At 43.4% G+C, this 14280-nt stretch overlaps 1 protein-coding gene across 4 annotated transcripts in view; it reads left to right on the forward strand.

The window, feature by feature from the left end:
- The window catches only part of CHPT1 (choline phosphotransferase 1), a 28331-nt gene continuing 15264 nt past the window's right edge, over window positions 1214-14280 (forward strand). For all 4 annotated transcript variants that reach the window (XR_001918078.1, XM_018048172.1, XM_018048173.1 and 1 more), the window contains exons 1-3: window positions 1214-1678; window positions 12902-13049; window positions 13342-13483. Coding sequence is in view for 3 of the 4 variants with exons in the window: in XM_018048172.1 (XP_017903661.1) it covers window positions 1406-1678; window positions 12902-13049; window positions 13342-13483 (563 nt within the window). In the remaining variant the exon portion in view is untranslated. The remainder of the gene's footprint in view (window positions 1679-12901; window positions 13050-13341; window positions 13484-14280) is intronic.

The following is a 14280-nucleotide window of genomic DNA, read 5'->3' on the forward strand; positions in this document are numbered from 1 at the left end:
CTAAAATTTGCCCTTGGAGCATGAAAGCAGTCATAAATAGTATGTAAGGCATAAACATGGCTTTATTAGTGGCACTGAAATATGAATTTCATGTTATTTTGCATCACAGAAAAAAATTCTTTTTTTAATTTTTTAAAGTCTAAAAACCAACCGTAGTTTATAAGCTGTATGGGAACAGGTGGTGGGCTGGGTAGTAGTTTGTTAGCCCATCTGCAAGGTGTTGTGGTGGCATCTGTCCTACCCGCTGATAACCACTGCCCAACACGACTGTCACTAAGCAGCTTCTGAGTTAGCTCACTTAGAGAAGTGCCTACTGACACGAACTCTGAGGTGGAGAAAAGACAAGTGACAGGCTTGTCGCTGGTTGTGCAAAATGATATGTTTATGATAGGCTGTCCCTGGGTCTAAAGAGTGCATTGTGAGGTAAGGGGCTGGTGAACTCCCATTGTGTGGTGGGCAGTGGAAGGAACGTACCACCTGGATCGTTGTCTTTGGGGGGAACGGTGTGTGTAAAAACAACAACAACATGGTTATCCGTATGGGCTGCTCTGAAAAACAGGCATTTGAGTTCTAACCATTCAGTCCCCTTGTTAGACGGTGTTTCTAAATCCTGATTTGTAGTGCCCATACCTTGGAATCTGAACCTTGAACCTTGACCCTTGAACCGGAAAGTGAGGGTTCTCTAGAGCTAATTACACGGCCAGGGCCCCCAGTCCTGGGGGTTGGAAGGAAGACCTATCCTATCGCCGTACGTTTATCAAACAGGACCTCTCTATGGGCCAACGGATGGGGCCTTCAAACCGGTGACCCAAGATGGGCAAAAATCATGTTCTCACACAGTACCCCGCCGACCCCAGGTCTGCAGGCAGCGGCGTCCTTCAGTGTGGCTGAAGACCAGGGCGTTCACCAAAGAGGAGAGCCGAGCTATGCACACCGTAAGAGTTAGAGGAACCGCTACTAACTGTCCCGCGGGCGAGACTTCCCTCCCGGGAGCGTCACCAGCGGTCCCGGGAGAAGAATCGGACCTTAGAGGCAGGTGCATCGGGATCTTGGGGTAGTCTGGACCCTTTGTGCGCCAATTAAAAAGTGACGGTCGGTGGAGTCCCAAAAGGTGACCCGGAGGCCTGGGCGGACCGGTCGCGCCGGCCGGACCCCTCACGAGGCGGCCCCGCCCCCTCCCCGCGCACCCCGTCAGGCCCCGCCCCCTGCGGCCGGCGGCTGTAGGGGCGGGGGCCCCCGGACCAGGGGCGGCCCGGCCTGACCTCGACCTCGGCCGCGGGCCGGACCGGCGAGTCCCACCCGGCCGGCGCAGGCCCGGGCCCGCGAGCCCCTCCTTCCACCTGTCCCCGCCCTGGAGCCCCGCGCGGGCGGCGCTCGCTCCCAGCGGCGGGGCCCGCAGGCGGCCATGGCGGCGGGCGCCGGGGCCAGGCCGGCGCCGCGCTGGCTGAAGGCGCTGACCGAGCCGCTGAGCGCGGCGCAGCTGCGGCGGCTGGAGGAGCACCGCTACACCGCGGCGGGCGTCTCGCTGCTCGAGCCGCCGCTGCAGCTCTACTGGACGTGGCTGCTCCAGTGGATCCCGCTGTGGATGGCCCCCAACTCCATCACCCTCCTGGGCCTCGCCATCAACATGCTCACCACGCTCGTGCTCATCTCCTACTGCCCCACGGTCACCGAGGAGGTAGGGCCCGCCGACCGCCCGTCGCCCGCGGGCCCCCAACTGCTGCCCACCTTGAGCCGAGCCCCGGCGCAGGTGCAGCCCTGGAGGCTCCCGGAGCGCCCCACCTCCCCAACCCGCGCACGCGGCAGAGCCGCCCGGGACCGCGGAGGGGTGGACACCGCCTCTGCCCCCGCGCCGCGGCCGCCGCGAGCCTTCTCCGCTCTGCCTGGAGGCTATCACGCCGCTACCCAGTCCCGCGTGTACCCCGAGCCTCCTCCGAACGGCGGAGGGGCTCTCAAGGTCACTGTCCAGTCCCGTCCATCCCCGGGGCGGCGGACGGGCTGTCTCGGCCACTGTGAGCGAGGGGCCTGCCTGTCTGGCCGCCGCCTCCTTCTGCGCCAAGTTGGGGGTGGGGGTGGACAAGCAGTCGGTGACTTTGCACACCGGTCACTGAACACCCCCAGGTCCCTCCCTCCTGGCCTTAGGGCTTGTGGTTGGGTTGGCCAAGCCCTAAATGCCCTTTGGACACTTTTGTACTTAACCGTCTGTTTCTCAAAGGTTGTGCTAGTGATCCTGTAATTACTGATAGCGCTGATCAAAGATAAGTTACTTTTAAGAGATTAACTACTTCCTCTTTCTTCCTTGACTAATTCGTGGAAAGCAAAAGTATTAGCAAGGTGTAAATGCTTATCATCATGACCCAGGGGTCGTAAAAGCCAATGGCTTTTATTAACCATATTTAACCTGTGTCAGAAATAAGAGTAAATAAGGTGGGCTTTTGACACCTGTTAATCAGAAGCGTCACTTGGACTGAGTGTGATGAGGGGAGGAGGCAGAGGGGTCCACTCCCATCTATGGCTTTTTAGAATACCTGGAATAAAGACTACATTGCACTTTCTGTGACATTGCTTTCTTTTCTTTGCCCTGCACAGAGAGATTCCGTTTATAATCATATTTGAGTATATGGTTCGTTGGTTGGTTCGTTGGTTGGTTTAGTGGCTAAGTCGTCTCCGACTCTTGCGACCCCATAGACTGCAGCCTGCCCAGGCTCCTCTGTCCATGGGATTCTCCAGGCAAGAATACTGGAGTGGTTGCCATTTCCTTCTCCAGGGAGTATAGGTCCTGTGGAGAACTAATTTGACTTGAGGTTGGATAGGAATACAGTGCCCTCCATACATGGATCCTTTTTTTTTTTTAAGTATTTGATGAAGCCTATATTTTAAACATAGATTGATGGATATGTTAGTTATATTAATATTTGATTTTTCGGCAGGCGTTCCCATTGTCAGTTCATTTACATGTTGTTTAAAAAGTGTGAGTGGAAGCCTGTTTGCAAAATTCCCCAGAGGCAGGGTGCCAGAATGGAAGGTGCACTGGGCCAGAAGGGAAGGCCTGGTTCTGATGTGGCTTTGCCACACCATGGAATGACAGACAACATAGGCCTGCTTTCCTCATGTAAAATAGAAATAATACTTGCCAAACCAATTTCACAAGAATGCACTGAGGACTAAATGATATATTACATGCAGATAAATGTTGAAAATTAGAATTTGTTCAACCTGTTAAAAATATTACTGTTAGAAAAATGTCCTGCAAACTTATAATAAAGTTTAGCTTTTATTGGGCCTTGGTTTGGCTAACAACATTTGAATGTTTCTATTTGCCAGTTAAATCACGAACTCTTCAATATTAATTTAATAACCATCTGTTGAGCACTTCCAAAGAGCAGGACAGGCAGAAAAGTCCAGGAGATTCTGTTCAGGGATGACAGGGGGTGGGGCCTGATGGAACAGGTTAAATTAATTTTTAGGCTATGCCTCGTTCATTCAAAAAAAAAGGAAAAAAGGAAAAAGGTGGCAGACAGGGAGGATCTGAGGGACTTAAAAAAAAAGAAATCAGAATGACCCAAAAGCAGGAAGTAAAGTTTGAAAAAACAAGATGAAACTGAGAAGTATTTCTGAAGTGTAATTAGATCCTACACATGCTTCTAAGTGGCTGTAGCAGTGAGGAGAAACACCATTACAGGAGTCACGCTGCCTATCTGATAATAGCTCAGCAAGACCACAAAAGGAGCGTCGCAGTTCACAGGCCACAGAGACAGGATCTGACAAGGTTCAGCTCTAAGAAGGCCTGACTACCAAGCCCGATTCTTTTTACCACATATCACCACTGTCTCATCTGCACTTCTCTCCTTTCTGGGTGATCTGCAGGAAAAATACCTGTGTTTTATGTAATGCATATCAGGTGTATAATATGCTTTCATATTCATTGTTGCATGTTCCTATATCAAGGGTATTTCTTGGGACTTCTCCTGGCAGGCCAGTGGTTAAGACTCCATGCTTCTAATGCAGGCTGGGGCTGGAGAGAGGGGTTCAATCCTGGTTGAGAAATTAAGATCCCACATGCCACGCAGTGCAGCCAAAAACAATTTTTTTTTAAGATTTCTTTCCTTCTTGTCCCTCTCTTTTCTCCTTCATCTTTCTTTCTCCTATCCCACTTCATCTCTCAGTGTCCATTCCTAACACTATCTCCTTAGGAAATTTTTCTTCCTTCTCTGAAGTCAAATCAACTACTTAATCCTATGAACTTCCATAATAATAGCAATGATAACTAACATTCTGGAGAAGGAAATGGCAACCCACTCCAGGACTCTTGCTTGGAAAATCCCATGGACAGAGAGGAGCCTGGCAGGATACAGTCCATGAGGGTTGCAAAGAGTCGGACATGACTGAGTGACTTCACTTTTTAACTAACATTGACAGGGAATTACTCACGTACTCGGGGCTTCCCAGATGGTGCTAGTCTCTTACACCTGCCTGCCAATGCAGGAGATGTAAGAGACATGGGTTCGATCCCTGTCGGGAAGATTCCCCTGAAGGAGGGCCTGGCAACCCACTCCATTATTCTTGCCTGGAAAATCCCATGGACAGAGGAACCATGTAGGCTGCAGCCCAGAGTGCTGCACAGAATCGGCATGACTGAAGGAACTTAGCACTCACTCGCACACTCTTATGTGCTAGGCATTCATTTAAACTGCTTTTGTCTATTATCTCATTTAATCCTCTCCACAACTTTATGAAAAGGTACTATTATTATCCTCATTTTATAGATGAGGAAACTAAAGGGAAATAAATTAACCTCTTTAAACTGAGTCCAGGATTCCAAACTGGGAAACTATACTTCTGCTACAGGTCTTTGTAGCTCTCCTGTGGAACTTCTCCATTTTATTTTGGTTATGTGTGTGATGTGATGTTTGGTTATATATGTCCTTATTGAGTAGGACAGTCTACCATATTTTAACTTCAGACAGCAATTGCCCATTTATTTGAACATTCTCCACAGCACAGTGCCTTGTGTAAAGTAGACGCTTGGTAAATATTTGCTAAACTTTTGACTGCGTGCAGGAAATAGCAATTTATAATCTTGGGAGGTTATGTTTTTCCATCCATATTCAGTTTTAGCTTGTTTCAGATTAAATGCTTATCAAATTGGTCCAGGGAGTTTTGACATGAGTATGCAAGAGTCAGGGCAAACAGAAAACAAGAACTGAATTGCGTCCCCTCTCGCTGAGAAAATTTGGTGATTCGAGTCTGGTTCTTCGGGCTCTAGCTTCGTAGCATCCTCTACCACAAAACACTCCTATGCTTATTTTTGACTGGCATAAACTGTGGCTCCATTCCCTTTTTGGCTTTCTTGAGTAAATGTTTTTGCTCTGCCCTCTTGCTATCTGTATATAAATCCATGTGACTGCTATTAAGAGTGTGTTTATAGCAGATTGGTGCCCAGCATAGGGCTGGGTCAAAGGGCCTTGAATAATTTCTTTCCTTTATGATATGAATTGAAAGCAAGTGTATCTGAGGAGATATTTATAACCTTAAATGGTTTGTTCCCTGTCTAAATAATTCAGATTCAAGTGGCCTTTGGACTATAAAGAATTATTTGTTGGAGGAATAATAAGAAAAGGCGATAACCTAGTCAAATTCTGTTACAGGTTTGGTTTCTTTGAAATCTAGAATATTTCTTTCCAGTTCAGTACCTTATGAAGCGTCATTTATGAAGGCAGGACTCTTGTGAGAGAGTGGCCTCTCGTACTAAAACAGGCTACCTCGCAGGAGGTGAAAGTTCTAGAAGCAGGGCAGGGAGTAGAGTGAGGCAGGCAGGCACAGACGACCCTGAGAGTCGAAAATGCCTCCTTCGCTTCTGCAGCCACTGTGCCTTGCTGGCCTCACTCTAATCCCGTGCTGTCCAGAAGGAGCTTCTGCCGGTGATGTAGAAGTAGCTCTCATGCCTGTGGCTTTCCTGTACTTGATTCCCAAGGAAAAGACTGTTTCCCCTTTAGAATTCTGGTTCAAGGGTGGATAAAACATGGCCTTGTGAATACGGAAGGAGCTTTAAATCCTGCTCCTGGTGGGTTTGACCTGGGCAGAAGCTCCAACCACCTGGGTTCTGTGAAGTTACAGAGCGAAACAGGTGTGAAGGTACCCAAAGGAGTTGATGGTGACGGTAGATCTGTCCAGGTGTTCTCTTCGCTCCCCTCCCTGCCTGTTTCCCTTTGCCTAGGGAGAGGCTGGCATTGTCAACAAGAATTCTAGTAAATGCTCCAAGAGGCTTTTAAAAAGAATACAACTGCTTACACTAAGCTTAAAAGAAGGAATGCTGTCTTTCAAGTACAGATTTCTGAAGTCCTGAGAAAGCCCCTCTGGCCCTGGAGTTGGTTGAACGCTGTGGGGTGTTTGTGTCCTGCCTGGTTTCCACCCCCAGCTGGTAACCTGCCTCGTTTTATGAAGGTGGGTGTGCTCCTCTCAAGCACTGGCCCCTGCCCTGAGCTGAGGCCACAGGTTGGGGTAAACCAGTGAGCTGCCAGGGCCTTCCTGCTGGGAGGGATGGAGAGGGACTCTTGGCTCCCTGTCCACCAAGCCTCTGGAGCCTCCCCAGCCTCGGTTCCAGTGGGAACCCTCCCTCTGTAAACAACGAAGTGCCTCTGGTCACAGGCTCAGCTGTGTCACAGGCACATAATACAGGTTAGAGCAGTCAAATTAGCAGTCTATTAAAATTCCGTGAGTTTTCTCTCAAAAATCACTAGACTCAGGTATACCTGTGGCTGATTCACGTGGATGTTTGGCAGAAACCAACACAATATTATAAAGCAATTCTCTTTCAATTAAAAATAAATAAATTTAATTATATTTTAAAAAATCACTAGATTCACCCAACTGGGTACAAAGTCCACCTTCTAACGCTGTACCAGCATTACAGTTTTTCACACATGCCTGATCTTTGTCTAAATGCAGTTTTTATTTTTTGTGGAGAGAGAAGTCAACTGATGTTTGGATAATTGAAGTCTCTCCATTACGAGCTGACCCAGTGGTTACTGGTTATGTAATATCTTTTCAATCTGTATCAACTTACACCCAAGGCCATTTAAAGCAAAGAGGACTTTTTAAGTGTGAAAATTCATATAAGGAAATATGTATAGTTTCAGTATTTCCTAAATTTTAATTTGGGAACATTTTTGCTTTTGTGTATTACCTATACTGTTTTTCTTCACATAAACTTTAAATCTACTCCTTAAAAACTTAGACTCAAAGCCTTAATAGCTGTACACTTGTAGGTTTGATAGCTATGCTAGCTAGTTTTTTAATTATTATTGTTAAAATAGATTAAAGACATAAGTATTAAAATGAAAAGTTTACCTAAGAATCACTCAAAAAGTATCTTATATAGTATCAGAAATAATAATAACTAAAATTTACTGAGCTCTTCCCATATGCCAGGCACTTTTCTAAGCACTTGACATGTAATAATTCATTTAATTCTCACAATGAGCTGAGAACAGTGATTATTCCCATTTTTCGTAAAGGGAAGCTGAAGCGCTGAGAGGTAAAGTAGCTCATTCAAGGATCATTTGCAGGTGGAGTACAGAGTATATACGCCTATCCAGTCTGCACAAAAGCCCCAAGACATGTATTCTTAAATTTGGCAACCATTTTACTGAATAGTTATGAGGTAACCTGTTACTTAATCATCAGTTGATTTTAATTATCTAGTTATATGGTTCCCATGGTATATATAGCAGGTTTTAAAACCAGAGAACACACCTCCTACTCTGGAGAGGATTCTATTCTCATACTAAAGATGGGGTCTTGGAGACTACCTAGGTTAGCCTTTTCATTTACAGAAAAACCTAAGAATGTGTTCCTCCAAAATCCAGTATTCTAGGGTCTGAGCTATAAGTTAAATTTGTCCAGTGTGCCGAAATGTGTTCACTGATCACTTTCTAAGTCTCTTTTTCCTTTTCCTGGTGTGTGTACTCATTCAAACACACAAATAAAAAGGAGTACGATACCCGGAATAAATAATTGATCTATATATGAGTGTTCTCTGATCCAGAGTTATTTTGAACAAAATAGTTGCCACATGTTCTAGTTCAAATCCCTGATTTCTCTAATCCTTTGATTCAAGTAGCTAGAAAAAGTAAAATTTCCCAAATACTTAAGTTTTATATAGTTCTTTTTTAGTGATGTAACTGACAAGCAATTTAAATTTATTAGTGTTTTTTTAATGACATGAACTTATAATTATTTCTTAGTAATTATTTTATTTTCTAGAATAAACTTATAATCTTCCATACAGTCATGTAAGATTCATTGTTAGTAAGATTGAGATTGAGTGAAGTCACTCAGTCGTATCCGACTCGTAGCGACCCCATGGACTGCAGCCTACCAGGCTCCTCTGTCCATGGGATTTTCCAGGCAAGAGTACTGGAGTGGGTTGCCATTCCCTTCTCTAGGGGATTTTCCCGACCCAGGGATCGAACCCGGGTCTCCAGCTTTGTAGACAGACGCTTTACCACCTGAGCCACCAGGGAAGTCGGTATTATTTAAAATTGTGATTTACCCACATCATTGAATACCATGCAGTCATGTAAGCAAATGGAATAGATCTTTATGCTTGACTTGGAAAGATTTCTATGATGTATTATACAGTTCTGATCTGAAAAAATACAGTAGATATTTTTTTTCTTCTGGCCACACCACATGGCTTGTGGGATCTTAGTTTCCTGACCAAGGATCAAACCCATGGCCCCTGCAGTGGAAGCATGGAGTCTTAACTGAACCATCAGGGAATTCCCAGATACAGTAGATATTATAAAGATAATATAATTTAAAACTTTAAATGTTAAGGAGCTCATCTGATCTGGAGAAGTTCCACTTTTTGTAGTAGCCTCCTTCTATAGAAGTATTCTGATATTAACATATTGCTTATGACTTTATAATTTGAAATCCATGCCCTGATTTTCCTGGGTTTACGTTTGAAAATTTTGAAAATAAGTTTTTTTTTTTTTAAACTGGAATTGAGTTGGGATGGCTCTGGAAATCGTGCGTCCACCTGGAGAACTTTCTGGAGTGACCCACATTTAAAGCAGACTCCTGGAAGGAAGAGGCCCACTGTTCCTGGCAAGAGGATCTCCCGCCTGGGGCCTGTTTTGCAGAGATAACATAATCTGCAAACTATTTCATAGCTCCCAGGTGGAAATGGAGGTGATGACTGCAGGGAATAGAAAAGATAGGTCCAGCCCCTGCAGCCTTGGGAAGACTGGAAAGGGAATGAACTGGCAGCTAGTGGACTAGTGTGCCTTCGTGGGTTTAAAAGGAAGGAAGTCTTCTCTCACCTTGCAGCCAATTTCCCACTGCTCTGGTTCACTGAACTTGAAATTGTATTTGTGGGGGCAGGAAAGTGCTTCTCAGCAGGTTTGAAAGAATAGGTAAGAATCCAGGTGGGAAGCTGCACCTAGTCTGTGTAGCCTGCAGGGCAGTAAATGTGATAGATCTCATCTCATGGGCCAGGTCATAAAACTAGGGTTTGCTTCCTGGATCCAGTCTAATTCTTCTTGATGGAACTTTATCACCCCTCCCTAAGTTTCACTTTTATCTGTAATAAAAAGAACATAATAGCTGCCTTGTCTCTGTGGATTGCTGTTTCAAACAAGATAATGCATTTTTGAAAGTCCTTTGTTGTACTGTTTAAGATAACATTACTACCTTTCCAGTCTCTCTTGTAATGACCTGTGGATATCTGTTCCAGAAACATGAGCTGGTCATGGACTCATGAATAAACCTTTCACTTTCAGGCCTCTACTTTCATTCCTGCTTAGCCCTCCTCTCTGTCTTTCCTGTTGAAATTCCCCTGCCCCTCTTTCCCTATTTAAACTCTAAATCTTAACTCCATTGATATCCTAGTGAAGTCATGTTAGGCCAGTGAGCCAGTTTTCATTTCCTTTCTCCAAATAAGGGGCAGAGTCCACCCCCAACCGTGGTATCCACGAGTAGCCAAATTTATTTTGGCATGGATTTCTGTTAACACCTTGACCTTTAGACTTGTCTGTTAGATCAGAAGATAGAATCAGGAGCTTTTTAATGTGGACCTTTGGGAGTTGCTTCTTGAGAAGCTCCAAATTTTCCATATAAGAAGGTTCTGTATAAGAAGGGAGAATTGGAACATCCTCAAGTAGATGATTTACTTTCTGTCATTTAGGGGGAAAAGGATTCAGTGGAAAGGAGCTTCCCAGGTGGCACTGTGGTAAAGAATCCACCTGCCAGTGCAGAAGATGCAAGAGACATGGATTCGATTCCTGGATTGGAAAGATCCCCTGGAGAAGGGCATGGCAACCCATGCCAGTATTCTTGCCTGGAGAATCCCACGGGCAGAGGAACCTGGCGGGCTACCTTCCATGGGGTGGCAAAAGAGTTGGACACGGCTTAGTGACTAAACAACAACAGCAGTGTAGCTATTAATACTGGAAATCTAATATTAACAAATGATGAAATGTTTGTTAAAGTTCAAAGTAAACTTTTCTTTACTTTGAAAGATTGAGGAATGAGGTAGCAAGTTGATTGGTTATTTGCAGAATTGCCACATAAGCCATACCCACATTGATATGTCAAATATCATTTTAGAACGTTTAATGACAATAGCTAAACTAAGATCTCCTGGAGAAGGTAATGACATCCCACTCCAGTCCTCTTGCCTGGAAAATTCCGTGGACAGAGGAGGCTTATAGGCTACAGTCCATGGGGTCGAAAAGAGTCGGACACGACTGAGCAACTTCACTTCACTTCAAACTTCTTTGAGCACTTATTACATGCCTGGTGTGTGTAAAGAACTATCTTAAGAATTTTTTCATTGTGTACAACTACAGGTTTTATTTGTATCTTACAAATGAGATAACCAAAGTTTAGAAAGTTTAAATGACTTGCCCAGGGTCACTTGGCTATTAAATAACAGAGCCGAGAACTCAAACACAGATCTAACTTTGAAACCCTAGGTCTCAACACTTTTGCTATACTTCATTTCTGAGGCAGAATTCTGGGTTGGCCATTGCTTTCATCACATGGGTCCCTGAGGAAGCAGAATACATTTTTAAAGTGCTGAAAGAAAAGAACATTTGTTTTAAAATCCTTTTTCTCAAAATAAATAAATAAAATCCTTTTTCTCTCTTTTGTTGAAATTGCATCATTTCTACTGACCTACCTTCAAGTTCACTGACTCTGCTCTGTGATTTTAATCTGTGCTTCTGTATGTAATGTGTCTTTTTCTTCTGGCTTCTTAAATGATTTTCTCTTCATCACTGGTCTTCAGTGATTTGATTATGATGTGCCTCGGTGAGTTCTTTAAAAAAATACTTATTCTGCTTGGGGTTTGCTGAGCTTTGTGGATATGTGAGTTTATAGGCTTTATCAAATGTGGACATTTCCAGCCATTATTTTTTCTTGTATTTTCCATGTCCAACCCTTTCTCTTTTCTCCTGAAACTGTAACTACATACATCCCACAGGTTACTGAGGCCCAGTTCAATTATTTTTAGCCTTTTTTCTTTCTATGCACAATATTGGATATTTTCCTCTAATAGTCTGTAAATTCACTGATATTTTCTTCTGCAATATCTAAAATGTTGTTAATCTCATATAGTATATTTTACATTTGAAATATTGTGCTTTTCATTCTAGAAATTTCACTGGAGTCTATCATGCTTTTCTTCTACCTTCTTGAACATATGAGGCATATTTATCAGAACTTCCAATGTCCTCTTGTGCAGATTTCACTCTCTGTCATTCCTGGGTCTGATTGTTTTGATTGATTTTACTCCTAGTTATTTTTCTGCTTCTTTGAGTGACTAGTAATTTTTTAATTGGATGCCAAACATTGTGAATTTTATATTCAGGGGTACTAGGTTTGATGGGGTTTTCCTTTAAGATGTACTTTGTCTTGGCTATAGGTAAGTTACCTGGAATCAGTCAGATCCTTTTGAGGCTGGATTTTACATCTGTTAAGGCTACCAGAGAAACCTTTAGTCTAAGGCTAATTTATCCCCACTGCTAAAGCATTATACTTCTGAGAACTCTACCCAGTGCCACAAGTATTACAAGGTCTTTCTGCTGTGCCTGGTGGGAATGTGGTTCTTTCCCTGGCCTTCATTAGTAGTTTTTTCCCACTAGGCACAGGTCACTTCTCAGCCAAAGACTCAAAGATCCCCTCTGTAGATCTCCACAACATGTGCCCCTCTCCTTACAAGTGCTCTGAGCCTTGACCTTCCTGAGTTCTGCTCTGTTGCTCCTCAGCACAGCAGGATCACTGGGCTCTCCCAGGTCCCCACTCCTGCCCTGCGGGCTGGACACTGCCCATCGGCACTAAGCTGGAGTACTCAGGGGGCTCGTGTCACTTATTTCCCTTCTGTCAGGGATCACAGTGCTGTGCCGGCTGCAATGTCCGAACGTGGTTGTTTTGTTTATTTGATCGCGTTTCTAGCTATCCAAGGTGGGAGAGTAAATCCAGTCCCTGATATTCCATCATAAATGGAAGCAGGGGTCTGTGGTTTGTCTTTAAGTTCTCTTTTCACAGTGGAGACTTACCGAATAATTTCAAATCCAGTGCCAGCATATGAATAGTATTATATTAAAGGAGCTGTGGACTAAGAATCAAAATCAGGGTCCTAATCCTCATTCAGTCATTTAACTTTCTGCTTCCCACAGTATAGTCTGTGACCTCCTACCCAATCTAGAGCAATTCATTTGTTAGTTTAATTCATATCTGTAGAAAGAGGGTTATGAATGTTCTTTATATCACGCTGAGGTGCTATAAAGCGAGAACATAAGAAAATGTGTTGGTTGGCTTGAGTTGAGCTGTTTTCAAACAGAAGCTGGCTTATTGTCACTCACCAGTCTTCACTGTTAACATTTCATGTTAGGCACCATACTGGACATACCTTTTATGTGCATTAGGACTCTTCATCTACCAGTCACTGGATGCTATTGATGGGAAACAAGCCAGAAGAACAAATTCTTGTTCTCCTTTAGGGGAACTTTTTGACCATGGTTGCGACTCTCTTTCCACAGGTAAGTTAGTGGAGATTTTTTCCAACAGTTGTTTTTTGTTTGTTTGTTTTTTAATGATGGCTTAAAAATGAAATGAACTGAGCTGTTTGGTTTGTTTTGGTTTACATTTGGGAGCAATTTTGCATAGTGTATTTTTTTGTAAACACACTAAAAATGTATGTTCAGTAATTTATTCTTGCCTAATTTTAATGCCAAGATTATGCACCTTAAAATTCTATATTTCTAAACATTCGGTGCCAATTATTTAACATATTTTAAATACTTAATGGTTTTTAAACCTTATTTCTTTCAGTTTTTATGGCAGTTGGAGCTTCAATTGCTGTTCGCTTAGGAACTCATCCTGACTGGTTGTTTTTCTGCTCTTTTATTGGGATGTTCATGTTTTATTGTGCTCACTGGCAGACTTATGTTTCAGGCGTGTTGAGGTTTGGAAAGTAAGTATGTATTTTAAGTTGTATATTTTGTAAGATATAATCAAATTCATTTTCACTGTCATACTTCATTTATTCATAATAAAGGGAACAAACTGTCAATCATGAATTTAAATTACCTTTTAATTTATTGAAGCATCCATAAATGTTATATCTTAGGTTTAGTCTTTTAGGTGTTCTTCTTGTTATAGTTACATATTTGATGATAATTTTATTTTTTCTTCCTCTCCAACTTACTAGCCCAAGTTCACATTGACAGGAAGAAAAGAAAAATAAGGGATGTGAATAAAGTAGAAAAAGAGTACCTAAAAAAGAAGCATTTGGCTAAAAGATAAAATAATGAGATATGAAATCTAAAGGTGTGTCCATAAAGGGGAACCCCTTTATAGCAGTCCCGAACAACAGTAGTCGTGAGAATCTCAGCTGTGGTATACAGTTGGTGAGATAGTGTAAAAGCATCTTGTAATATTTGCCCCTGATGCTTAGACACCAGGAAACAGTGCACAAGACTGGAACTCTGTTCTCTCTCTTTCTCATCAGCTCCCTCTTCGCCTGATCCTTTAGTAGCCATCTCCCTTTGGCTCATTCTCAGCTTTGGCTTCCCCTGTCTTCAGATTCTTTCCTGCAGCACTTTAGTGCTTCATGGGAGAAGCAGTAGCCCCGGTGGGGCGGGGTGGGGGTGGGGGACAAAAAAACAACTTCTGACAATGATAACTGAAAGGAGAAGCTCAAAACAATGGATCATTTAGCAGAGTGAAAACCATTGGCAGTTTTTCACATTGACTTTACATTACAGAATA

Source organism: Capra hircus, chromosome 5 (genome assembly GCF_001704415.2).
Source record: "Capra hircus breed San Clemente chromosome 5, ASM170441v1, whole genome shotgun sequence".
NCBI classification, from domain to species: domain Eukaryota; kingdom Metazoa; phylum Chordata; class Mammalia; order Artiodactyla; family Bovidae; genus Capra; species Capra hircus.